At 42.9% G+C, this 27,489-nt stretch overlaps 1 protein-coding gene across 1 annotated transcript in view; it reads left to right on the top strand.

Moving 5' to 3' along the window:
- The window catches only part of AKT1 (AKT serine/threonine kinase 1), a gene marked incomplete at its 3' end in the record, with an annotated part of 252,582 nt that overhangs the window by 33,918 nt on the left and 191,175 nt on the right, over positions 1-27,489 (top strand). Inside the window, 1 exon segment of the mRNA XM_053697259.1 lies at positions 15,610-15,723. Within this exon segment, the coding sequence (XP_053553234.1) occupies positions 15,678-15,723 (46 nt within the window).

Here is a 27,489-nt window from a genome sequence, read left to right on the forward strand (position 1 = left end):
AGTAGGCTTTCGAGCCTATACAGCTTGGAGTAAGACAACATGCATAAAGAGGATGATGTGGTCAAAATACTCATTTGCCTAATAATTCTGCACTCCCTGTACTGGTTATAAAAGCAGCTTCTGTAAATTAAAGGCAGCCGGTAACCCTATGTATAATATACTGCTAGGTTATCTATACTGGTTATAAAAGCAGATTCTGTAAATTAAATGCAGCCGGTAACCCTCTGTATAATATACTGCTAAGTTATCTATACTGGTTATAAAAGCAGATTCTGTAAATTAAATGCAGCCGGTAACCCTATGTATAATATACTGCTAGGTTATCTATACTGGTTATAAAAGCAGCTTCTGTAAATTAAAAGCAGCCGGTAACCCTATGTATAATGTACTGCTAGGTTATCTATACTGGTTATAAAAGCAGCTTCTGTAAATTAAAGGCAGCCGGTAACCCTATGTATAATATACTGCTAGTTTATCTATACTGGTTATAAAAGCCGCTTCTGTAAATTAAAGGCAGCCGGTAACCCTATGTATAATATACTGCTAGGTTATCTATACTGGTTATAAAAACAGATTCTGTAAATTAAATGCAGCCGGTAACCCTATGTATAATATACTGCTAGGTTATCTATATTGGTTATAAAAGCAGCTTCTGTAAATTAAAGGCAGCCGGTAACCCTATGTATAATATACTGCTAGGTTATCTATACTGGTTATAAAAACAGCTTCTGTAAATTAAAGGCAGCCGTTAACCCTATGTATAATATACTGCTAGGTTATCTATACTGGTTATAAAAGCAGCTTCTGTAAATTAAAGGCAGCCGTTAACCCTATGTATAATATACTGCTAGGTTATCTATACTGGTTATAAAAACAGCTTCTGTAAATTAAAGGCAGCCGGTAACCCTATGTATAATATACTGCTAGGTTATCTATACTGGTTATAAAAGCAGCTTCTGTAAATTATACATAGGGTTACCGTCTGCCTTTAATTTACAGAAGCTGCTTTTATAACCAGTATAGATAACCTAGCAGTATATTATACATAGGGTTACCCGCTGCCTTTAATTTACAGAAGCTGCTTTTATAACCAGTATAGATAACCTAGCAGTATATTATACATAGGGTAACCGGCTGCCTTTAATTTACAGAAGCTGCTTTTATAACCAGTATAGATAACCTAGCAGTATATTATACATAGGGTTACCCGCTGCCTTTAATTTACAGAAGCTGCTTTTATAACCAGTATAGATAACCTAGCAGTATATTATACATAGGGTTACCCGCTGCCTTTAATTTACAGAAGCTGCTTTTATAACCAGTATAGATAACCTAACAGTATATTATACATAGGGTTACCGTCTGCCTTTACAGAAGCTGTTTTTATAACCAGTATAGAAAACCTAGCAGTATATTATACATAGGGTTACCGGCTCCCTTTAATTTACAGAAGCTGCTTTTATAACCAGTATAGATAACCTAGCAGTATATTATACATAGGGTTACCGGCTCCCTTTAATTTACAGAAGCTGCTTTTATAACCAGTATAGATAACCTAGCAGTATATTATACATCTGGTTACCGGCTCCCTTTTAATTTACAGAGGCTGCTTTTATAACCAGTATAGATAACCTAGCAGTATATTATACATAGGGTTACCGGCTGCCTTTAATTTACAGAAGCGGCTTTTATAACCAGTATAGATAACCTAGCAGTATATTATACATAGGGTTACCGGCTCCCTTTAATTTACAGAAGCTGCTTTTATAACCAGTATAGATAACCTAGCAGTATATTATACATAGGGTTACCCGCTGCCTTTAATTTACAGAAGCTGCTTTTATAACCAGTATAGATAACCTAGCAGTATATTATACATAGGGTTACCGGCTCCCTTTAATTTATAGAAGCTGCTTTTATAACCAGTATAGATAACCTAGCAGTATATTATACATCTGGTTACCGGCTCCCTTTTAATTTACAGAGGCTGCTTTTATAACCAGTATAGATAACCTAGCAGTATATTATACATAGGGTTACCGGCTGCCTTTAATTTACAGAAGCGGCTTTTATAACCAGTATAGATAACCTAGCAGTATATTATACATAGGGTTACCGGCTCCCTTTAATTTACAGAAGCTGCTTTTATAACCAGTATAGATAACCTAGCAGTATATTATACATAGGGTTACCCGCTGCCTTTAATTTACAGAAGCTGCTTTTATAACCAGTATAGATAACCTAGCAGTATATTATACATAGGGTTACCGGCTGCCTTTAATTTACAGAGGCTGCTTTTATAACCAGTATAGATAACCTAGCAGTATATTATACATAGGGTTACCCGCTGCCTTTAATTTACAGAAGCTGCTTTTATAACCAGTATAGATAACCTAGCAGTATATTATACATAGGGTTACCGGCTCCCTTTAATTTACAGAAGCTGCTTTTATAACCAGTATAGATAACCTAGCCGTGTATTATACATAGGGTTTCCGGCTGTCTTTAATTTACAGAGGCTGCTTTTATAACCAGTATAGATAATTTAGCAGTATATTATACATAGGGTTACCGGCTGCCTTTTAATTTACAGAGGCTGCTTTTATAACCAGTATAGATAACCTAGCATTATATTATACATAGGGTTACCGGCTGTCTGTAATTTACAGAAGCTGTTTTTATAACCAGTATAGATAACCTAGCAGTATATTATACATAGGGTTACCGGCTCCCTTTAATTTACAGAAGCTGCTTTTATAACCAGTATAGATAACCTAGCAGTATATTAAAGGCAGCCGGTAACCCTATGTATAATATACTGCTAGGTTATCTATACTTGTTATAAAAGCAGCTTCTGTAAATTAAAGGCAGCCGGTAACCCTATGTATAATATACTGCTAGTTTATCTATACTGGTTATAAAAACATCTTCTGTAAATTAAAGGCAGCCGGTAACCCTATGTATAATATACTGCTAGTTTATCTATACTGGTTATAAAAACAGCTTCTGTAAATTAAAGGCAGCCGGTAACCCTATGTATAATATACTGCTAGGTTATCTATACTGGTTATAATAACTGCTTCTGTAAATTTAAATGCAGCCGGTAACCCTATGTATAATATACTGCTAGGTTATCTATACTGGTTATAAAAACAGCTTCTGTAAATGCAGCCGGTAACCCTATGTATAATATACTGCTAGTTTATCTATACTGGTTATAAAAACAGCTTCTGTAAATTAAAGGCAGCCGGTAACCCTATGTATAATATACTGCTAGGTTATCTATACTGGTTATAAAAACAGCTTCTGTAAATTAAAGGCAGCCGGTAACCCTATGTATAATATACTGCTAGGTTATCTATACTGGTTATAAAAGCAGCTTCTGTAAATTAAAGGCAGCCGGTAACCCTATGTATAATATACTGCTAGTTTATCTATACTGGTTATAAAAACAGCTTCTGTAAATTAAAGGCAGCTGGTAACCCTATGTATAATATACTGCTAGGTTATCTATACTGGTTATAAAAGCAGCTTCTGTAAATTAAATGCAGCCGGTAACCCTATGTATAATATACTGCTAGGTTATCTATACTGGTTATAAAAACAACTTCTGTAAATTAAAGGCAGCCGGTAACCCTATGTATAATATACTGCTAGTTTATCTATACTGATTATAAAAGCAGCTTCTGTAAATTAAATGCAGCCGGTAACCCTATGTATAATATACTGCTAGGTTATCTATACTGGTTATAAAAGCAGCTGCTGTAAATTAAAGGCAGCCGGTAACCCTATGTATAATATACTGCTAGGTTATCTATACTGGTTATAATAACTGCTTCTGTAAATTAAATGCAGCCGGTAACCCTATGTATAATATACTGCTAGTTTATCTATACTGGTTATAAAAGCAGCTTCTGTAAATTAAATGCAGCCGGTAACCCTATGTGTAATATACTGCTAGGTTATCTATACTGGTTATAAAAGCAGCTTCTGTAAATTAAATGCAGCCGATAACCCTATGTATAATATACTGCTCGGTTATCTATACTGGTTATAAAAGCAGCTTCTGTAAATTAAAGGCAGCCGGTAACCCTATGTATAATATACTGCTATGTTATCTATACTGGTTATAAAAACATCTTCTGTAAATTAAATGCAGCCGGTAACCCTATGTATAATATACTGCTAGGTTATCTATACTGGTTATAAAAGCAGCTTCTGTAAATTAAAGGCAGCCGGTAACCCTATGTATAATATACTGCTAGTTTATCTATACTGGTTATAAAAGCAGCTTCTGTAAATTAAATGCAGCCGGTAACCCTATGTATAATATACTGCTAGTTTATCTATACTGGTTATAAAAACATCTTCTGTAAATTAAATGCAGCCGGTAACCCTATGTATAATATACTGCTAGGTTATCTATACTGGTTATAAAAGCCGCTTCTGTAAATTAAAGGCAGCCGGTAACCCTATGTATAATATACTGCTAGGTTATCTATACTGGTTATAAAAGCAGCTTCTGTAAATTAAATGCAGCAGGTAACCTGACATCATTGCCTGCCACTTCTGTGTTCTGTGTCTTCTGTGACATCATCACACATGGTTGTAGTGACATCACGGCCTGCCACTTCTGTGACATCATCACACATGGTTGTAGTGACATCACGGCCTGCCACTTCTGTGACATCATCGCACATGGTTGTGGTGACATCACCGGTTCTCACATTATTAAGGCCTCCACTATACATCAATGATTACCTGTCTGTGGTGCTGTGGATCACCAAAAATACAGGCGGATTGGGGATCCCTGTTCATTCGCAATATGGTTCATCATTAACTCCCAGAAAGCAAGGGGCATGGTGACATCAGGTCATCCTTACATTCAGAGGGTTAAATATCAGTTAAAACAGCTTACTTAATTGCTGCACTTTTGTTTGCACAGTAGGATGTTTAATGTCTGTTTCTCCAACATAGGTGTGTCCGGTCCACGGCGTCATCCTTACTTGTGGGATATTCTCTTCCCCAACAGGAAATGGCAAAGAGCCCAGCAAAGCTGGTCACATGATCCCTCCTAGGCTCCGCCTACCCCAGTCATTCTCTTTGCCGTTGTACAGGCAACATCTCCACGGAGATGGCTTAGAGTTTTTTAGTGTTTAACTGTAGTTTTTATTATTCAATCAAGAGTTTGTTATTTTAAAATAGTGCTGGTATGTACTATTTACTCAGAAACAGAAAAGAGATGAAGATTTCTGTTTGTATGAGGAAAATGATTTTAGCACCGTAACTAAAATCCATGGCTGTTCCACACAGGACTGTTGAGAGCAATTAACTTCAGTTGGGGGAACAGTGTGCAGTTTCTTACTGCTTGAGGTATGACACATTCTAACAAGACGATGTAATGCTGGAAGCTGTCATTTTCCCTATGGGATCCGGTAAGCCATGTTTATTAAGATAGTAAATAAGGGCTTCACAGGGCTTATTAAGACTGTAGACTTTTTCTGGGCTAAATCGATTCATTATTAACACATATTTAGCCTTGAGGAATCATTTATTCTGGGTATTTTGATATGATTATATCGGCAGGCACTGTTTTAGACACCTTATTCTTTAGGGGCTTTCCCTAATCATAGTCAGAGCCTCATTTTCGCGCCGGTATGGCGCACTTGTTTTTGAGGACAGCATGGCATGCAGCTGCATGTGTGTGGAGCTCTGATACATAGAAAAGTCTTTCTGAAGGCATCATTTGGTATCGTATTCCCCTTTGGGCTTGGTTGGGTCTCAGCAAAGCAGATTCCAGGGACTGTAAAGGGGTTAAATATAAAAACGGCTCCGGTTCCGTTATTTTAAGGGTTAAAGCTTCCAAATTTGGTGTGCAATATTTTTAAGGCTTTAAGACACTGTGGTGAAATTTTGGTGAATTTTGAACAATTCCTTCATACTTTTTCGCAATTGCAGTAATAAAGTGTGTTTAGTTTAAAATTTAAAGTGACAGTAACGGTTTTATTTTAAAACGTTTTTTGTGCTTTGTTATCAAGTTTATGCCTGTTTAACATGTCTGAACTACCAGATAGATTGTGTTCTGACTGTGGGGAAACCAAGGTTCCTTCTCATTTAACTATATGTATTTTATGTCATAAAAAATTTTAGTAAAAATGATGCCCAAGATGATTCCTCAAGTGAGGGGAGTAAGCATGGTACTGCATCATCCCCTCCTTCGTCTACACCAGTCTTGCCCATACAGGAGGCCCCTAGTACATCTAGTGCGCCAATACTCCTTACTATGCAACATTTAACGGCTGTAATGGATAATTCTATCAAAAACATTTTAGCCAATATGCCCACTTATCAGCGAAAGCGCGACTGCTCTGTTTTAGAAAATTCTGTAGAGCATGAGAACGCTGATGATATGGTTTCTGAAGGGCCCCTACACCAGTCTGAGGGGGCCAGGGAGGTTTTGTCTGAGGGAGAAATTTCAGATTCAGGAAACATTTCTCAACAAGCTGAACCTGATGTGATTACTTTTAAATTTAAGTTGGAACATCTCCGCGCTCTGCTTAAGGAGGTGTTATCCAATTTGGATGATTGTGATTATCTGGTCATTCCAGAACCACTATGTAAAATGGAAAAGTTCTTAGAGGCCCCGGGGCCCCCCGAAGCTTTTCCTATATCCAAGCGGGTGGCGTACATTGTTAGTAAAGAATGGGACAGGCCCGGTATACCTTTAGTACCTCCCCCCATATTTATAAAATTGTTTTCCTATAGTCGACCCCAGAAAGGACTGATGGCAGACAGTCCCCAAGGTCGAGGGGGCGGTTTCTACTCTACACAAGCGCGCCACTATACCCATAGAAGATAGTTGTGCTTTCCAAGATCCTATGGATAAAAAATTAGAAGGTCTGCTAAAGATGTTTGTTCAGCAAGGTTCCCTTCTACAACCAATTGCATGCATTGTCCCTGTCACTGCAGCCGCGTGTTTCTAGTTTGATGAGCTAGGAAAGGCGATTATTAGTAATTCTTCTTCTTATGAGGAGATTATGGACAGAATTCGTGCTCTTAAATTGGCTAATTCTTTCACCCTAGACGCCACCTTGCAATTGGCTAGGTTAGCGACGAAAAAATTCTGGGTTTGCTATTGTGGCGCAGAGCGCTTTGGTTAAAATCTTGGGCAGCGGATGCGTCTTCCAAGAACAAATTGCTTGACATTCCTTTCAAGGGGAAAACACTCTTTGGCCCTGACTTGAAAGAGATTATCTCTGATATCACTGGGGGCAAGGGCCACGCCCTTCCTCAGGATAGGTCTTTTCAAGACCAAAAATAAACCTAAGTTTCGTCCCTTTCGCAGAAACGGATCAGCCCCAAGGGCTACGTCCTCTAAGCAGGAAGGTAATACTTCTCAAGCCAATCCAGCCTGGAGACCTATGCAAGGCTGGAACAAAGGAAAGCAGGCCAGGAAACCTGCCACTGCTACCAAGACAGCATGAAATGCGGGCCCCCGATCCGGGACCGGATCTGGTGGGGGGCAGACTATCTCTCTTCGCTCAGGCTTGGGCAAGAGATGTTCTGGATCCTTGGGCGCTAGAAATAGTCTCCCAAGGTTATTCTCTGGAGTTCAAGGGGCTTCCTCCAAGGGGGAGGTTCCACAGGTCTCAGTTGTCTTCAGACCACATAAGAAGACAGGCATTCTTACATTGGGTAGAAGACCTGCTAAAAATGGGAGTGATTCATCCTGTTCCATTAGGAGAACAAGGGATGGGGTTCTACTCCAATCTGTTCATAGTTCCCAAAAAAGAGGGAACGTTCAGACCAATCTTAGATCTCAAGATCTTGAACAAGTTTCTCAAGGTTCCATCGTTCAAGATGGAAACCATTCGAACACTTCTTCCTTCCATCCAGGAAGGTCAATTCATGACCAAGGTGGATTTCAAGGATGCGTATCTACATATTCCTATCCACAAGGAACATCATCGGTTCCTAAGGTTTGCATTCCTGGACAAGCATTTCCAGTTCGTGGCGTTTTCTTTCGGATTAGCCACTGCTCCTAGGATTTTCTCATAGGTACTAGGGTCCCTTCTGGCGGTGCTAAGACCAAGGGGCATTGCTGTAGTACCTTACTTGGACGACATTCTGATTCGAGCGTCGTCCCTTCCTCAAGTAAAGGCTCACACGGACATTGTCCTGGCCTTTCTCAGATCTCACGGATGGAAAGTGAACGTGGAAAAGAGTTCTCTATCTCCGTCAACGAGGGTTCCCTTCTTGGGAACTATAATAGACTCCTTTGAAATGAGGATTTTTCTGACAGAAGCCAGAAAAACAAAACTTCTAGACTCTTGTCGGATACTTCATTCCGTTCCTCTTCCTTCCATAGCGCAGTGCATGGAAGTGATAGGTTTGATGGTAGCGGCAATGGACATAGTTCCTTTTGTGCGCATTCATCTAAGACCATTACAACTGTTCATGCTCAGTCAGTGGAATGGGGACTATTCAGACTTGTCTCCGAAGATACAAGTAAATCAGAGGACCAGAGACTCATTCCGTTGGTGGCTGTTCCTGGACAACCTGTCACAAGGGATGACCTTCCGCAGACCAGAGTGGGTCATTGTCACGACCGACGCCAGTCTGATGGGCTGGGGCGCGGTCTGGGGATCCCTGAAAGCTCAGGGTCTTTGGTCTCGGGTAGAATCTCTTCTACCGATAAATATTCTGGAACTGAGAGCGATATTCAATGCTCTCAAAGCTTGGCCTCAGCTAGCGAGGGCCAAGTTCATACATCGACCATCAGGGGGGAACAAGGAGTTCCCTAGCGATGGAAGAAGTGACCAAAATCATTCTATGGGCGGAGTCTCACTCCTGCCACCTGTCTGCTATCCACATCCCAGGAGTGGAAAATTGGGAAGCGGATTTTCTGAGTCGTCAGACATTGCATCCGGGGGAGTGGGAACTCCATCCGGAAATCTTTGCCCAAGTCACTCAACCGTGGGGCATTCCAGACATGGATCTGATGGCCTCTCGTCAGAACTTCAGAGTTCCTTACTACGGGTACAGATCCAGGGATCCCAAGGCGGCTCTAGTGGATGCACTAGTAGCACCTTGGACCTTCAAACTAGCTTATGTGTTCCCGCCGTTTCCTCTCATCCCCAGGCTGGTAGCCAGGATCAATCAGGAGAGGGCGTGGGTGATTTTGATAGCTCCTGCGTGGCCACGCAGGACTTGGTATGCAGATCTGGTGAATATGTCATCGGCTCCACCATGGAAGCTACCTTTGAGAGACCTTCTTGTTCTAGGTCCGTTCGACCCACTCCAGCTGACTGCTTGGAGATTGAACGCTTGATCTTATCAAAGCGAGGGTTCTCAGATTCTGTTATTAATACTCTTGTTCAGGCCTGAAAGCCTGTAACCAGAAAAATTACCACATAATTTGGTATATCTGTTGGTGTGAATCTGCAGGATTCCCTTGGGACAAGGTTAAGATTCCTAAGAGTCTATCCTTCCTTCGAGAAGGATTGGAAAAAGGATTATCTGCAAGTTCCTTGATGGGACAGATTTCTGCCTTGTCTGTGTTACTTCACAAAATTTTGACTCCTCCTTGGAGTCTCAACCTAGTTCTTTCAGTTCTTCAGGGGGTTCCGTTTGAACCCTTACATTCCGTTGATATTAAGTTATTATCTTGGAAAGTTTTGTTTTTGGTTGCAATTTCTTCTGCTAGAAGAGTTTCAGAATTATCTGCTCTGCAGTGTTCTTCTCCTTATCTGGTGTTCCATGCAGATAAGGTGGTTTTGCGTACTAAACCTGGTTTTCTTCCAAAAGTTGTTTCTAACAAAAACATTAACCAGGAGATAGTTGTGCCTTCTTTGTGTCCTAATCCAGTTTCAAAGAAGGAACGTTTGTTGCACAACTTGGATGTAGTTCGTGCTCTCAAATTTTACTTAGCAGCTACTAAGGATTTCAGACAAACTTTGTCTTTGTTTGTTGTTTATTCTGGTAAACGGAGAGGTCAAAAAGCAACTTCTACCTCTCTCTCCTTCTGGATTAAAAGCATTATCCGATTGGCTTATGAGACTGCCGGACGGCAGCCTCCTGAAAGAATCACAGCTCACTCCACTAGGGCTGTGGCTTCCTCATGGGCCTTCAAGAACGAGGCTTCTGTTGATCAGATATGTAAGGCAGCGACTTGGTCTTCACTGCACACTTTTTCTAAATTTTACAAATTTGATACTTTTGCTTCTTCTGAGGCTATTTTTGGGAGAAAGGTTTTGCAAGCCGTGGTGCCTTCCATTTAGGTGACCTGATTTGCTCCCTCCCTTCATCCGTGTCCTAAAGCTTTGGTATTGGTTCCCACAAGTAAGGATGACGCCGTGGACCGGACACACCTATGTTGGAGAAAACAGAATTTATGTTTACCTGATAAATTACTTTCTCCAACGGTGTGTCCGGTCCACGGCCCGCCCTGGTTTTTTTAATCAGGTCTGATAATTTATTTTCTTTAACTACAGTCACCACGGTAACATATGGTTTCTCCTATGCAAATATTCCTCCTTAACGTCGGTCGAATGACTGGGGTAGGCGGAGCCTAGGAGGGATCATGTGACCAGCTTTGCTGGGCTCTTTGCCATTTCCTGTTGGGGAAGAGAATATCCCACAAGTAAGGATGACGCCGTGGACCGGACACACCGTTGGAGAAAGTAATTTATCAGGTAAACATAAATTCTGTTTTTATTGAAACAAAATGTGTCCTACAGGAATGAGCAACGCTTTTGCAATGTCGTCATGTGGCTTTTGTTGCACATGCAAACACATGATATAGAAAGGAACATACTTTTAGCCAAGTGTCGGTGTCTGCCGCATGTCATGTGGGTGAGAAATCGGTGTGGTTAATGGGGATGAGTTGAGGAGTGATGCTTCACATAAACAGCCCCGGCTAACTTGTCACCCCATATCATTTCTGCCACATACCCGGACTCAGGGATTACACAGCCATATTGTAGCTGCCAGGGACAACACTATTTTGTACTACTCCTACTCTCCCATTTCCCACTCCTAAAAGGGTACTCTAGGTGTCATACCCCAAAACGTAGTTAAACAGACTTTAAAAGAAGTTTGTTTATATATGCACACTATATATCATTGCTCCTTTACAAAAGGTCTGCGCACACAATGAATGTTTATATATACACATTATACATCAGTAATTAAGCACTTCATTACAAAAGGTCTGTGCATACAAATGTTTATATATGCACAGTATATATCAGTAGTTGTGCCGCTTTACAAAAGGTTTGCACGCACAATAAATGTTTTAATATGCATAGTATATATCAGTAATTAAGCATTTCATTACTAAAGGTCTGCACACACAAATGTTTATATATGCACAGTATCCTATATAATAAAAGGCCAGGTATGTTTGTCAGAAGCAGTCATGCGCAGTAAAGACTGTGCGAAGACAAACATACCTGGCCTTGAGCAGCAGAGAGGATGAGCACCGTAGTGGGGGGGCATGACCGAACGGGAGAGCTGTGAGGGGGGAGTGCCCGGTGGGCGTGGCAAGGGGCGTGGCCGGTGGAAGTGGGCATGGTGGAAAGAGAGCGACAAAGAGGAAGTAGAAAGAGGAAAAGAGAGGGAGGATAGAGAGCAAAAGAGAGGGGGGAATAAAAAAGGAAGGTGAGGAGAGTGAGCAAAAGAGGGGGAAGAGGAGAGAGAGCAAAAGAAAGGGAGAGGGGGCAAAGAGAGGAGAGAGAGCAAAAGAAGGGGACAGAGGACAAAATAGGGAGAGAGAGAGAGAGAGAGCAAAAGAGGGGAGGAAAGAGCAATAGAGAGGGGAGAGAGCAAAAGAGGGGGGGGGAGAGAGCAGAATAGAGGGGAGAGAGAGCAAAAGAGAGGGGATAGAGAGGGGGGAGAGCAAAAGAGGGGGGAGAGGAGAGAGAGCAAAAGAGGGAGAGAGAGGGCAAAGGAGGGAGAGAGCAAAAGAGAGGGGGGAGAGTGCAAAAGAGAGGGGGGAGAGTGCAAAAGAGGGGGAGAGAGAGAAAAAAACAGAGGGGGGAGAGAGAGCAAGAGAGGGGGGAGAGAGAGCAAGAGAGGGGGGAGAGAGAGCAAGAGGGGGGGGGAGAGAGCAAGAGAGGGGGTAGAGAGCGAGCAAGAGAGGGGGTAGAGAGCGAGCAAGAGAGGGGGTAGAGAGCGAGCAAGAGAGGGGGTAGAGAGCGAGCAAGAGAGGGGGTAGAGAGCGAGCGCAAAAGAGGGGGGGGGAGAGAGCAAAAGAGTGGGGGGGGAGAGAGCAAAAGAGTGGGGGGAGAGAGAGCAAAAGAGTGGGGGTAGAGAGAGCAAAAGAGTGGGGGGAGAGAGAGCAAAAGAGTGGGGGGAGAGAGAGAGCAAAAGAGTGTGGGGAGAGAGAGAGCAAAAGAGTGTGGGGAGAGAGAGAGCAAAAGAGTGTGGGGGGAGAGAGCAAAAGAGTGTGGGGGGGAGAGAGCAAAAGAGTGTGGGGGGGAGAGAGCAAAGGAGTGTGGGGGGGGAGAGAGCAAAAGAGTGTGGGGGGGAGAGAGCAAAAGAGTGTGGGGGGGGGAGAGAGCAAAAGAGTGTGGGGGGGGGAGAGAGCAAAAGAGTGTGGGGGGGGGGGGAGAGAGCAAAAGAGTGTGGGGGGGGGAGAGAGAGCAAAAGAGTGTGTGGGGGGGAGAGAGAGCAAAAGAGTGGGGGGGGGAGAGAGAGAGCAAAAGAGTGTGGGGGGGGGAGAGAGAGCAAAAGAGTGTGGGGGGGGGAGAGAGAGCAAAAGAGTGTGGGGGGGGGAGAGAGAGCAAAAGAGGGGAGGAAAGAGCAATAGAGAGGGGAGAGAGCAAAGGAGGGGAGGAAAGAGCAATAGAGAGGGGAGAGAGCAAAAGAGGGGGGGGGGAGAGAGCAGAATAGAGGGGAGAGAGAGCAAAAGAGAGGGGATAGAGAGGGGGGAGAGCAAAAGAGGGGGGAGAGGAGAGAGAGCAAAAGAGGGAGAGAGAGGGCAAAGGGGGGAGAGGAGAGAGGACAAAAGAGGGAGAGTGCAAAAGAGGGGGAGAGAGAGAAAAAAAGAGAGGGGGGAGAGAGAGCAAAAGAGGGGGAGAGAGAGCAAGAGGGGGGGGGGAGAGAGCAAGAGAGGGGTAGAGAGCGAGCAAGAGAGGGGGTAGAGAGCGAGCAAGAGAGGGGATAGAGAGCGAGCAAGAGAGGGGGTAGAGAGCGAGCAAGAGAGGGGGTAGAGAGCGAGCAAGAGAGGGGGTAGAGAGCGAGCAAGAGAGGGGGTAGAGAGCGAGCAAGAGAGGGGGGAGAGAGAGCGAGCAAGAGAGGGGGGAGAGAGCAAAAGAGTGTGGGGGGGAGAGAGAGCAAAAGAGTGTGGGGGGGAGAGAGAGCAAAAGAGTGTGGGGGGGAGAGAGAGCAAAAGAGTGTGGGGGGGAGAGAGAGCAAAAGATTGTGGGGGGGAGAGAGAGCAAAAGAGTGTGGGGGGGAGAGAGAGCAAAAGAGTGTGGGGGGGAGAGAGAGCAAAAGAGTGTGGGGGGGGGAGAGAGAGCAAAAGAGTGTGGGGGGGAGAGAGAGAGCAAAAGAGTGTGGGGGGGAGAGAGAGCAAAAGAGTGTGGGGGGGGGGGAGAGAGCAAAAGAGTGTGGGGGGGAGAGAGAGCAAAAGAGTGTGGGGGGGAGAGAGAGCAAAAGAGTGTGGGGGGGAGAGAGAGCAAAAGAGTGTGGGGGGGAGAGAGAGCAAAAGAGTGTAGGGGGGAGAGAGAGAGCAAAAGAGTGTGGGGGGGAGAGAGAGCAAAAGAGTGTGGGGGGGAGAGAGAGCAAAAGAGTGGGGGGGGGGAGAGAGAGCAAAAGAGTGTGGGGGGGAGAGAGAGCAAAAGAGTGTGGGGGGGAGAGAGAGCAAAAGAGTGTGGGGGGGAGAGAGAGCAAAAGAGTGTGGGGGGGGAGAGAGAGCAAAAGAGTGTGGGGGGGGGGGAGAGAGCAAAAGAGTGTGGGGGGGAGAGAGAGCAAAAGAGTGTGGGGGGGAGAGAGAGCAAAAGAGTGTGGGGGGGAGAGAGAGCAAAAGAGTGTGGGGGGGAGAGAGAGCAAAAGAGTGTGGGGGGGAGAGAGAGCAAAGGAGTGGGGGGGAGAGAAAGCAAAGGAGTGGGGGGGAGAGAGCGAGCAAAAGAGGGGTAGAGAGAGCGAGCAAAAGAGGGGTGGAGAGAGCAAGCAAAAGAGGGGGGGAGAGAGAACAAAAGAGGGGGGGCGAGAGAGAGCAATGGGTGGGACCGCTGTACTGCAAAAAATGGCCCATGTACACAGGCTTTAGGACTAGTACATTAATAATTAAGTGCAGCATTACAAAAGGTCTGCACACACAAATGTTTATATATGCACAGTATATACCAGTAATTAAGCACTTAATTACAAAAGGTCTGCACACACAAATGTTTATATATGCACTGTATATATCAGTAATTAAGCAAAAGAGAGGGGTTAGAGAGCAAAAGAGGGGGGGGAGAGAGCAAAAGAGGGGGGGGAGAGAGCAAAAGAGAGGGGGAGAGAGAGCAAAAGAGAGGGGGGGAGAGAGCAAAAGAGAGGGGAGAGAGAGCAAAATAGGGGGGGAGAGAGCGGAAGAGGGGGGGAAGAGAGAGCAAAAGAGGGGGGAAGAGAGAGCAAAAGAGAGGGGAGAGAGAGCGAGAGCAAAAGAGGGGGGGATAGAGCAAGAGCAAAAGAGGGGGGGATAGAGCGAGAGCAAAAGAGGGGGGGTTAGAGCGAGAGCAAAAGAGGGAGGGAGAGAGCGAGAGCAAAAGAGGGGGGGAGAGAGCGAGAGCAAAAGAGGGGAGAGAGAGCAAAAGAGGGGGGAGAGACCAAAAGAGAGGGGGGGGAGAGAGAGCAAAAGAGGTGGGACCGCTGTACTGCAAAAAATTGCCCGTGTACACAGGCTTTAGGACTAGTACATTAATAATTAAGTGCAGCATTACATAAGGTCTGCACACACAAATGTTTATATATGCACAGTATATACCAGTAATTAAGCGCTTAATTACATGAGGTGTGCACACACAAATTTTTATATATGCACAGTATATACCAGTAATTAAGCACTTAATTACAAAAGGTCTGCACACACAAATGTTTATATATGCACTGTATATATCAGTAATTAAGCACTTAATTACAAAAGGTCTGCACACACAAATGCATAAATCTGTACAGTATATATCGGGGGGCGATTTAGAAGTGTTTGCACATTGTACTGACAAACTGCATGAAAACCCTGCTGATCTTGTTTATCTTATCTCCTTTGTAGTGAGTGTTCAGTTAGGGCTAGCTGCAAATGTTTGTGCACTGCTCTAAGCAATCACTGTATAGTATGTAGCTGGTTCAATACATTTGCTGCACACTCAGATTACAGAATTTGAGCTTTACATTCTCTAGGATGTGTGGAACATTTACAGCAAAACCAAGTAAAATAAACAATTTATATAGGAATGAGAGAGGAGATCTATAGGGGAAATAGACACTAGAACTGAATTTATAAATGGATTAGAGATTTTTTTCATATTGTAAACAATCGTGTCAGTTGAATCTATAACCTATGTAGTTACTTATGTGGTGTGCCAGGGAATTAAACCGGAATTGCTTTCTTGTTCTTTATAGAAGCGATAAATTCTTTGCTCTCTGGTGAGCTCTCCGGAAGCCGTAAGCTGCATTATATCGCTGCCATTATGAATGAAGTTACTATTGTGAAGGAGGGCTGGTTGCACAAACGAGGTGAGTGTATTTTAGTAGCAATTCGAGGGGCACCAACTTACGATTTCAAATAAAGCTTTTATTGTTCCATATTCAAATCCAGGAATAGAAACAACATCATAAACCTTTGTATGCACACAGCAGCTAACGCATTTCGGCTTGTGCCGTACTCAAAGCCTTAACTAAAAAAGAGAATTGCCCGCATATTAGAAACCCTTAGTGCAAACACATTGGTTAATTAGTTATATAAGACACATGTTAATACAATTTTGCTGATTTAACTAGTCAGTGAGAATTGTTAATCTACAGAATCTCGTAAAATGAAGAATAAAAGGTAGAATGAAAGAAACATCTAGTTCCAGAAATTAAAGTGAAGGTAAAGTTTAAGCATTTGCAATACATAAATGCATTTGTTAATATTACCCTAAGGTAATCGCTAAGTTTTTTTCCTCAATTTTATTTTTTATTTATTTTATTTCAAAATTTTCTCTCCCTACCGTTGCGATGTCTGACTCCTCCCATATACTACTTCCTTGCTTTTCTAGTGTTTGACGTAGAGAGCGGTCCCACCCGCTTTCTACCTCTGCCTAAAGCGCATTCACGAGTCTCCGTGGAACAGCGCATGCTCCAACAGCGATTTCAGTGTCTTCGGTGCAAGTTGGCAATCTTTATCACAAGTGTGCATGCGCATGCTTCATTCTATGGTTCCATTAAAATAATTACTACTAGGCATGCTGAAACTGGAGCGCGCGTTGATTTCTAGATGAAGCCGTAAATGTTATTGCATGCGCACATCATCTGGGAGGCGGATGACGTTGATTGACTTGATTAACGGCAAGATTTTCAATAGGCTATTAAAGAAACGTGATCAACCCATGAAAAAAAGAAAAAAAAAAAGGGTTGAATTTGCCAACAACAAATAAGTGATTAAAAACAGCGATAACTTACTTTAGCATGATATTTAAAAAAAATTATGAATGAAACTCATATTCGTTTTGTTCAAGAAATGTTAGTAGAGTTTCATACAGAGGTAACTTTACCTTCACTACCAAGTATACTAGGTAAGTTAGAAAGCGATGAAAACAGAATTTATTTGTATTCACCAACCTCCTGCATTCAGAATATAAATGCACACTCTGTGTACTGTAAACTGCTGAATAAAGGGATTTAAGTACTTATGTTGTATAGTACATTAGTGTTGAATATTTACTGCTGTTACTATTTTGATTCTTAATGGACAACCTAAACCCCTGAGTGATATGAATAGAGATGGAAGAATAAATACATTTAGATACATTTTATTGTCCTCTGGGGAACTAAAGTGAATGTAAAGATTGCGGAATGAGTGCCCGGTTTGTAAAAATCCTATTAGGTTTTAACAAATTTGTAGATAATAAATTAGATAAAAATCGATCAGATTTACAGAGATGCTTTAAAGTGAATGTCAATTTTGATGAACCAGTGCCCGGTTTTTATTAATCCTAATAAAAACAGGGGCACTTTCATTCATCAAACTTTACATTTCACTGGTTTTGTTAAAATACTTACCTTTTCTTCTTGAAAGCCGCACCAGCGCTTCCCCCGCCCGTCTCAAGCCTCTTCATACTTCAGCAATGATGATTCCGGCAGCCTCCAAGAAAGGCCGGGATCGTCATTTCTGACGTAGGAAGAGGCTTGTGACGGGTGGGGAAAGAGCTGGAGCGGCTTTCACGAACAAAAGGTAAGTATTTTAGCAAAACCAGTGAAATGTAAAGTTTTGATGAATGAAAGTGCCCCTGTTTTTATTAGGATTATTAAAAACCGGGCACTGGTTCATCAAAATGGACTATCAGTTTGTTTATGATGGAAGGTATCGAAATGTTGAACCAAAGTTGTTTTTAATGTCCCTGTTTTAATATTGTTGAGATGTTCCCTTATTCTAGTATGCACCTCCTGTGTGGTTAGATCTACATACTGGAGGTTGCACTTGATGCAAGTGAGAAGGTAGACCACATAGGTTGACCTGCAGTTCATACAAGGTCTTTTGATAGCTTTGTACTGTGCGAGAGGACCTGAATCACTTTCCTAGTTCCACCTTCTCACAGGCCTTGCATTGAGTGTAATTACCATGCCTTTGTGAAGAAGCCAGGATGACACACCTGGATGTTGTGAGGTCACCTCATTACCTATTGACTTGTTTTTTTGGTAAGCAAATCTTCATCCATGAGGTACCATATTGGCTAAATAATCTCCAGCAGCTAACAAAGGAAACTTGTCTAATGATGTTGCAAATATCTTTATACTGTTCAGAGAACTGTTACAAACATAACTCCTTCAAAAGCTGTTAAGGACCTATAGGGCTCACACATGCAGAGCAACAAGACGAAGGACCTATAGGGCCCACACATGCATTGAAACAAGACGTGGGACCTATAGGGCCCACACATGCATTGCAACAAGACGTGGGACCTATAGGGCCCACACATGCATTGCAACAAGACGTGGGACCTATAGGGCGCACACATGCATAGCAACAAGACTCGGACCTATAGGGTGCACACATGCATAGCAACAAGACGAGGGACCTATAGGGCACACACATACATAGCAACAAGACTCGGACCTATAGGGTGCACACATGCATAGCAACAAGACGAGGGACCTATAGGGCACACACATGCATAGCAACAAGACTCGGACCTATAGGGTGCACACATGCATAGCAACAAGACGCGGGACCTATAGGGCGCACACATGCATAGCAACAATACAAGGGACCTATAGGGTGCACACATTCAGAGCATGCACCATACAGTTAGTACTTGCCAGATATTCCTGCAGCTCCTTTAATGTTGCTGTAGGCCTCTTGGCAGCCTGCCAGACCAGTTTTCTTCTCGTCTTTTCATCAATTTTGGAGGGACGTCCAGTTCTTGGTAATGTCACTGTTGCGCCATATTTTCTTCACTTGATGATGACGGTCTTTACTGTGTTCCATGGTATATCTAATGCCTTGGAAATTCTTGTGTACCCTTCTCCTGACTGATACCTTTTAACAGTGAGATCCCTCTGATGCTTTGGAAGCTCTCTGCGGACCATGGCTTTTGTGTAGGATGCGACTAAGAAAATTCTCTGTGCTCTTATTCCTTTTTCTTATTTTACTTGGTTGGTTATACCTTAGACCAGTGCTCAACAAATATATTTAAAAATTAGGAGCCGTGAGGTGGGAGGGGTTTTATACAGCTCTTGGGGTTTGGGAATCTTTGCCTTCTTCTAGTGGTAAAGAACAGTAATACCCTCTAACCACCATGAAAGAAATTAATTTAAAATTTTTGTAAACATTTTATTATATCTTTTCATGTGACAACACTGAAGAAATGACACTTTGCTACAATGTAAAGTAGTGAGTGCACAGCCTGTATAACAGTGTAAATTTGCTGTCCCCTTAAAATAACTCCACACACAGCCATTAATGTCTAAACTGTTGGCAACAAAAGTGAGTACACCCCTAAGTGGAAATGTCCAAATTGGGCCCAATTAGCCATTTTCCCTCCCCGGTGTCATATGTAACTCTAGTGTTACAATGTATCAGATGTAAATGGGGAGCAGGTGTGTTAAATTTGGTGTTATCGCTCTCACACTCTCTCATACTGGTCACTGGAAGTTCAACATGGGACCTCATGGCAAAGAACTCTCTGAGGATCTGAAAAAAAAAGAATTGTTGCTCTACATAAAGATGGCCTAGAGGCTATAAGAAGATTGCCAAGACCCTGAAACTGAGCTGCAGCACGGTGGGCAAGACCATACAGCGGTGTCACAGGACAGGTTCCACTCAGAACAGGCCTTGCCATGGTCGACCAAAGAAATTGAGTGCACTTGCTCAGCGTCATATCCAGAGGTTGTATTTGGGAAATAGACATATTAGTGCTGCCAGCATTGCTGCAGAGGTTGAAGGGGTGGGGGGTCAGCCTGTCAGAGCTCTGACCATACGCCGCACACTACATCTAATTGGTCTGCATGGCTGTCGTCCCAGAAGAAAGCCTCTTCTAAAGATGATGCCCAAGAAAGCCCGCAAACAGTTTGCTGAAGACAAGCAGACTAAGGTCATGGATTACTGGAACGATGTCCTGTGGTCCGATGAGACCAAGAAAAACTTATTTGGTTCAGAAGGTGTCAAGCGTGTGGCGGCAAACAGGTGAGGAGTGCAAAGACAAGTGTGTCTTGCCTACCGTCATGCTTGGTGGTGGGAGTGTCATGGTCTGGGCCTGCATGAGTGCTGCCAGCACTGGGGAGCTACAGTTCATTGAGGGAGCCATGAATGCCAACATGTACTGTGACATACTTAGGCAGAGCATGATCCCCTCCCTTCGGAGACTGGGCCGCAGGGCAGTATTCCAACATAACAACCCCAAACACCCCTCCAAGACGACCCCTGCCTTGCTAAAGAAGCTGAGGGTAAAGTTGATGGACTGGCCAAGCATGTCTCCAGACCTAAACTCTATTAAGCATCTGTGGGGCATCCTCAAATGGAAGGTGGGGGAACACAAGGTCTCTAACATCCACCAGCTCCGTGATGTCGTCTTGGAGCAGTGGAAGAGGACTACAGTGGCAACCTGTGAAGCTCTGGTGAACTCCATGCCCAAGAGGGTTAAGGCAGTGCTGGAAAATAATGGTGGCCACACAAAATATTGACCCTTTGGGCCCAATTTGGACATTTCCACTTAAGGGTGTACTCACTTTTGTTGCCAACGGTTTAGACATTAATGGCTGTGTGTTGAGTTATTTTGAGGGGACAGCAAATTTACACTGTTATACAGGCTGTACACTCACTACTTTACATTGTAGCAAAGTGTAATTTCTTCAGTGTTGTCACATGAAAAGATATAATAACATATTTACAAAAATGTGAGGGGTGCACTAACTTTTGTGAGATACTGTGTGTGTGTGTATATATATATATATATATATATATATATATATATATATATATATATATATATATATATATATATATACTGTATATCTATATATGTGTGCGTGTGTGTGTCTGTGTATATATATATATATATATTTAGCAGTTTCGTTTATAAGTGGTCTCTGTTACTTGTCTTTGCCTGGCAGTGAAATATCCCTCTCTGTGCCTGAGATTGTTCCCCTGCCCTGCTTGTCCTTTATCTGTCCTTTTCTACATAACAATGCCCCAGAGCTTGTACGGCATTCACTTGCCTCGGCCCGTTGTATGTTCTGATAATTGATCGCCGGCATGGAGTGAAATCACAATAATGCATTGTTTTGTAATGTAATGATAACGGCTTTCCAACATATGGGGATCAATATATTAGAAGCCATAAGGGCCATGCATACATTTATGGCTATTAAACAAATAATGTATTTCTTAAGTGTCCAGGTTAAGGTAAGTCTGCAGGGTGCCCCTTGTTTGCTGTACTCACCCAAAAGTACACGTTTAGTTCTTCCTGGTGCCATAAGAACTATGGCACACATTTTCCGTTCTGCTTTTCCCTGAGTGACTCATACATCCCTCAGCTCACCAGTTGGTGATTCCTGGTGCAATGTATATGTCTCTACTTTACACCCAGCACCTGCAGATACAGAAACTGCTTTTCCTTTCTAAAATGTTTTTTTGAGGGTGAGGGACCTCCAAATAGTGACGAGATGTCTTAGATCATCTCACTAGAGCACAGAGCTATAGATCATCTCACTAGAGCACAGAGCTTTAGATCATCTCACTAGAGCACAGAGCTTTAGATCATCTCACTAGAGCACAGAGCTTTAGATCATCTCACTAGAGCACAGAGCTTTAGATCATCTCACTAGAGCACAGAGCTATAGATCATCTCACTAGAGCACAGAGCTATAGATCATCTCACTAGAGCACAGAGCTTTAGATCATCTCACTAGAGCACAGAGCTATAGATCATCTCACTAGAGCACAGAGCTATAGATCATCTCACTAGAGCGCACAGAGCTATAGATCATCTCACTAGAGCACAGAGCTTTAGATCATCTCACTAGAGCACAGAGCTTTAGATCATCTCACTAGAGCACAGAGCTTTAGATCATCTCACTAGAGCACAGAGCTTTAGATCATCTCACTAGAGCACAGAGCTTTAGATCATCTCACTAGAGCACAGAGCTTTAGATCATCTCACTAGAGCACAGAGCTATAGATCATCTCACTAGAGCACAGAGCTTTAGATCATCTCACTAGAGCACAGAGCTTTAGATCATCTCACTAGAGCACAGAGCTTTAGATCATCTCACTAGAGCACAGAGCTTTAGATCATCTCACTAGAGCACAGAGCTTTAGATCATCTCACTAGAGCAGAGCTTTAGATCATCTCACTAGAGCACAGAGATTTAGATCATCTCACTAGAGCACAGAGCTATAGATCATCTCACTAGAGCACAGAGCTATAGATCATCTCACCTGAGCACAGAGCTTTAGATCATCTCACTAGAGCACAGAGCTATAGATCATCTCACTAGAGCACAGAGCTTTAGATCATCTCACCTGAGCACAGAGCTTTAGATCATCTCACTAGAGCACAGAGCTATAGATCATCTCACTAGAGCACAGAGCTTTAGATCATCTCACTAGAGCACAGAGCTTTAGATCATCTCACTAGAGCACAGAGCTTTAGATCATCTCACTAGAGCACAGAGCTTTAGATCATCTCACTAGAGCACAGAGCTTTAGATCATCTCACTAGAGCACAGAGCTTTAGATCATCTCACTAGAGCAGAGCTTTAGATCATCTCACTAGAGCACAGAGATTTAGATCATCTCACTAGAGCACAGAGCTTTAGATCATCTCACTAGAGCACAGAGCTTTAGATCATCTCACTAGAGCACAGAGCTTTAGATCATCTCACTAGAGCACAGAGCTTTAGATCATCTCACTAGAGCGCACAGAGCTTTAGATCATCTCACTAGAGCACAGAGCTTTAGATCATCTCACTAGAGCACAGAGCTTTAGATCATCTCACTAGAGCACAGAGCTTTAGATCATCTCACTAGAGCGCACAGAGCTTTAGATCATCTCACTAGAGCACAGAGCTTTAGATCATCTCACTAGAGCACAGAGCTTTAGATCATTTCACTAGAGCACAGAGCTTTAGATCATCTCACTAGAGCACAGAGCTTTAGATCATCTCACTAGAGCACAGAGCTTTAGATCATCTCACTAGAGCACAGAGCTATAGATCATCTCACTAGAGCACAGAGCTTTAGATCATCTCACTAGAGCACAGAGCTTTAGATCATCTCACTAGAGCACAGAGCTTTAGATCATCTCACTAGAGCACAGAGCTTTAGATCATCTCACTAGAGCACAGAGCTATAGATCATCTCACTAGAGCACAGAGCTTTAGATCATCTCACTAGAGCACAGAGCTTTAGATCATCTCACTAGAGCACAGAGCTTTAGATCATCTCACTAGAGCGCACAGAGCTTTAGATCATTTCACTAGAGCAGAGAGCTTTAGATCATCTCACTAGAGCACAGAGCTTTATATCATCTCACTAGAGCACAGAGCTTTAGATCATCTCACTAGAGCACAGAGCTTTAGATCATCTCACTAGAGCACAGAGCTTTAGATCATCTCACTAGAGCACAGAGCTTTAGATCATCTCACTAGAGCGCACAGAGCTTTAGATCATCTCACTAGAGCACAGAGATTTAGATCATCTCACTAGAGCACAGAGATTTAGATCATCTCACTAGAGCGCACAGAGCTTTAGATCATCTCACTAGAGCACAGAGCTTTAGATCATCTCACTAGAGCACAGAGCTTTAGATCATCTCACTAGAGCACAGAGCTATAGATCATCTCACCAGAGCAGAGAGCTATAGATCATCTCACTAGAGCACAGAGCTATAGATCATCTCACCTGAGCACAGAGCTTTAGATCATCTCACCTGAGCACAGAGCTTTAGATCATCTCACTAGAGCACAGAGCTTTAGATCATCTCACTAGAGCACAGAGCTTTAGATCATCTCACTAGAGCGCACAGAGCTTTAGATCATCTCACTAGAGCACAGAGCTTTAGATCATCTCACTAGAGCACAGAGCTTTAGATCATTTCACTAGAGCAGAGAGCTTTAGATCATCTCACTAGAGCACAGAGCTTTAGATCATCTCACTAGAGCACAGAGCTTTAGATCATCTCACTAGAGCACAGAGCTTTAGATCATCTCACTAGAGCGCACAGAGCTTTAGATCATCTCACTAGAGCACAGAGATTTAGATCATCTCACTAGAGCACAGAGATTTAGATCATCTCACTAGAGCGCACAGAGCTTTAGATCATCTCACTAGAGCACAGAGCTTTAGATCATCTCACTAGAGCACAGAGCTTTAGATCATCTCACTAGAGCACAGAGCTATAGATCATCTCACCAGAGCAGAGAGCTATAGATCATCTCACTAGAGCACAGAGCTATAGATCATCTCACCTGAGCACAGAGCTTTAGATCATCTCACTAGAGCACAGAGCTTTAGATCATCTCACTAGAGCACAGAGCTTTAGATCATCTCACTAGAGCACAGAGCTTTAGATCATCTCACTAGAGCACAGAGCTTTAGATCATCTCACTAGAGCACAGAGCTTTAGATCATCTCACTAGAGCACAGAGCTTTAGATCATCTCACTAGAGCACAGAGCTTTAGATCATCTCACTAGAGCACAGAGCTTTAGATCATCTCACTAGAGCACAGAGCTTAAGATCATCTCACTAGAGCACAGAGCTTAAGATCATCTCACTAGAGCACAGAGCTTAAGATCATCTCACTAGAGCACAGAGCTTTAGATCATCTCACTAGAGCGCACAGAGCTTTAGATCATCTCACTAGAGCACAGAGCTTTAGATCATCTCACTAGAGCGCACAGAGCTTTAGATCATCTCACTAGAGCGCACAGAGCTTTAGATCATCTCACTAGAGCGCACAGAGCTTTAGATCATCTCACTAGAGCGCACAGAGCTTTAGATCATCTCACTAGAGCACAGAGCTATAGATTATCTCACTAGAGCACAGAGCTTTAGATCATTTCACTAGAGCACAGAGATTTAGATCATCTCACTAGAGCACAGAGATTTAGATCATCTCACTAGAGCGCACAGAGCTTTAGATCATCTCACTAGAGCGCACAGAGCTATTGATCATCTCACTAGAGCACAGAGCTTTAGATCATCTCACTAGAGCACAGAGCTTTAGATCATCTCACTAGAGCACAGAGCTTTAGATCATCTCACTAGAGCGCACAGAGCTTTAGATCATCTCACTAGAGCACAGAGCTTTAGATCATCTCACTAGAGCACAGAGCTATAGATCATCTCACTAGAGCACAGAGCTTTAGATCATCTCACTAGAGCACAGAGCTTTAGATCATCTCACTAGAGCACAGAGCTTTAGATCATCTCACTAGAGCACAGAGCTTTAGATCATCTCACTAGAGCACAGAGCTTTAGATCATCTCACTAGAGCACAGAGCTTTAGATCATCTCACTAGAGCACAGAGCTATAGATCATCTCACTAGAGCACAGAGCTATAGATCATCTCACTAGAGCACAGAGGTTTAGATCATCTCACTAGAGCGCACAGAGCTTTAGATCATCTCACTAGAGCGCACAGAGGTTTAGATCATCTCACTAGAGCGCACAGAGCTTTAGATCATCTCACTAGAGCGCACAGAGGTTTAGATCATCTCACCTGAGCACAGAGCTTTAGATCATCTCACTAGAGCACAGAGCTTTAGATCATCTCACTAGAGCACAGAGCTTTAGATCATCTCACTAGAGCACAGAGCTTTAGATCATCTCACCTGAGCACAGAGCTTTAGATCATCTCACCTGAGCACAGAGCTTTAGATCATCTCACTAGAGCACAGAGCTTTAGATCATCTCACTAGAGCACAGAGCTTTAGATCATCTCACTAGAGCACAGAGCTTTAGATCATCTCACTAGAGCACAGAGCTATAGATCATCTCACTAGAGCACAGAGCTATAGATCATCTCACTAGAGCACAGAGCTATAGATCATCTCACTAGAGCACAGAGGTTTAGATCATCTCACTAGAGCGCACAGAGCTTTAGATCATCTCACTAGAGCGCACAGAGGTTTAGATCATCTCACTAGAGCGCACAGAGCTTTAGATCATCTCACTAGAGCGCACAGAGGTTTAGATCATCTCATTAGAGCACAGAGCTTTAGATCATCTCACCCGAGCACAGAGCTTTAGATCATCTCACCTGAGCACAGAGCTTTAGATCATCTCACTAGAGCACAGAGCTTTAGATCATCTCACCTGAGCACAGAGCTTTAGATCATCTCACCTGAGCACAGAGCTTTAGATCATCTCACCTGAGCACAGAGCTTTAGATCATCTCACCTGAGCACAGAGCTTTAGATCATCTCACTAGAGCACAGAGCTTTAGATCATCTCACTAGAGCACAGAGCTTTAGATCATCTCACTAGAGCACAGAGCTTTAGATCATCTCACTAGAGCACAGAGCTTAAGATCATCCGGGTTCAGGAGACACCCCAGCTTTGCACCATAAGCTGCCACCTTCTATTAAGGGGCCCTGTGTATGAGAATGATTATTTGCTACTTTACATCATCACTATTTAGATTGTCAGGTGATCAATGTTAAAAAAACACCAGAACGTTCTCTTTATTATAAATCTTAGAAGTGGCAATGAAGTCCTTACTCCTTGTGGCACTGACCAGCTGTGACATTAAATACATACAGTATATAGTATAAGCCTAAATTTCTTATATTGTTTGGATACCAGTTGGAAGCCTGTGGTACACGTAGGGACCACCAGTAGTTCCATTCTAGTTAAATCTTAATGAACGCTACTTATTGTGTGCACATAGTGTGGCTGATAAACATTTTTCTCTTGTTAAGTGTATCCAGTCCACGGATCATACATTACTTGTGGGATATTCTCCTTCCCAACAGGAAGTTGCAAGAGGATCACCCACAGCAGAGCTGCTATATAGCTCCTCCCCTCACTGCCATACCCAGTCATTCTCTTGCAACTCTCAACAAAGATGGACGTAGTAAGAGGAGAGTGGTGTATTATAGTTAGTTTTTTAACTTCAATCAAAAGTTTGTTATTTTTAAATGGTACCGGAGTGTACTGTTTCATCTCAGGCAGCATTAGAAGAAGAATCTGCCTGTGATTTCTATGATCTTAGCAGAAGTAACTAAGATCCACTGCCGTTCTCACATATTCTGAGGAGTGAGGTAACTTCAGAGGGGGAATGGCGTGCAGATTTTCCTGCAATAAGGTATGTGCAGTTAACATATTTCTAGGGATGGAATTTGCTAGAAAAATGCTGCTGATACCGGATTAATGTACGTTAAGCCTTAAATGCAGTGATAGCGACTGGTATCAGGCTTCTTAACAGAGATACATACTCTTATAAAACTGTAATATAAAACGTTTGCTGGCATGTTAATCGTTTTTATATATGTTTGGTGACAAAACTTATTGGGGCCTAGTTTCTTTCCACATGGCTGGCTTGATTTTTGCCTAGAAACAGTTTCCTGAGGCTTTCCACTGTTGTAATATGAGTGGGAGGGGCCTATTTTAGCGTTTTTTTTTGCACAGCTAAAATTACAGACAGAGACACTCAGCTTCCTTCTGCATGATACAGGACATCTCTGAAGGGCTCAAAAGGCTTCAAAAGTCGTGTTTGAGGAGGGTAACAACCACAGTAGACTGTGGCAGTTGTTGTGACTGTGTTTAAAAACGTTTTTGTCATTTATTATTCCGTT

This window comes from Bombina bombina, chromosome 1 (genome assembly GCF_027579735.1).
Source record: "Bombina bombina isolate aBomBom1 chromosome 1, aBomBom1.pri, whole genome shotgun sequence".
Classification (NCBI taxonomy): domain Eukaryota; kingdom Metazoa; phylum Chordata; class Amphibia; order Anura; family Bombinatoridae; genus Bombina; species Bombina bombina.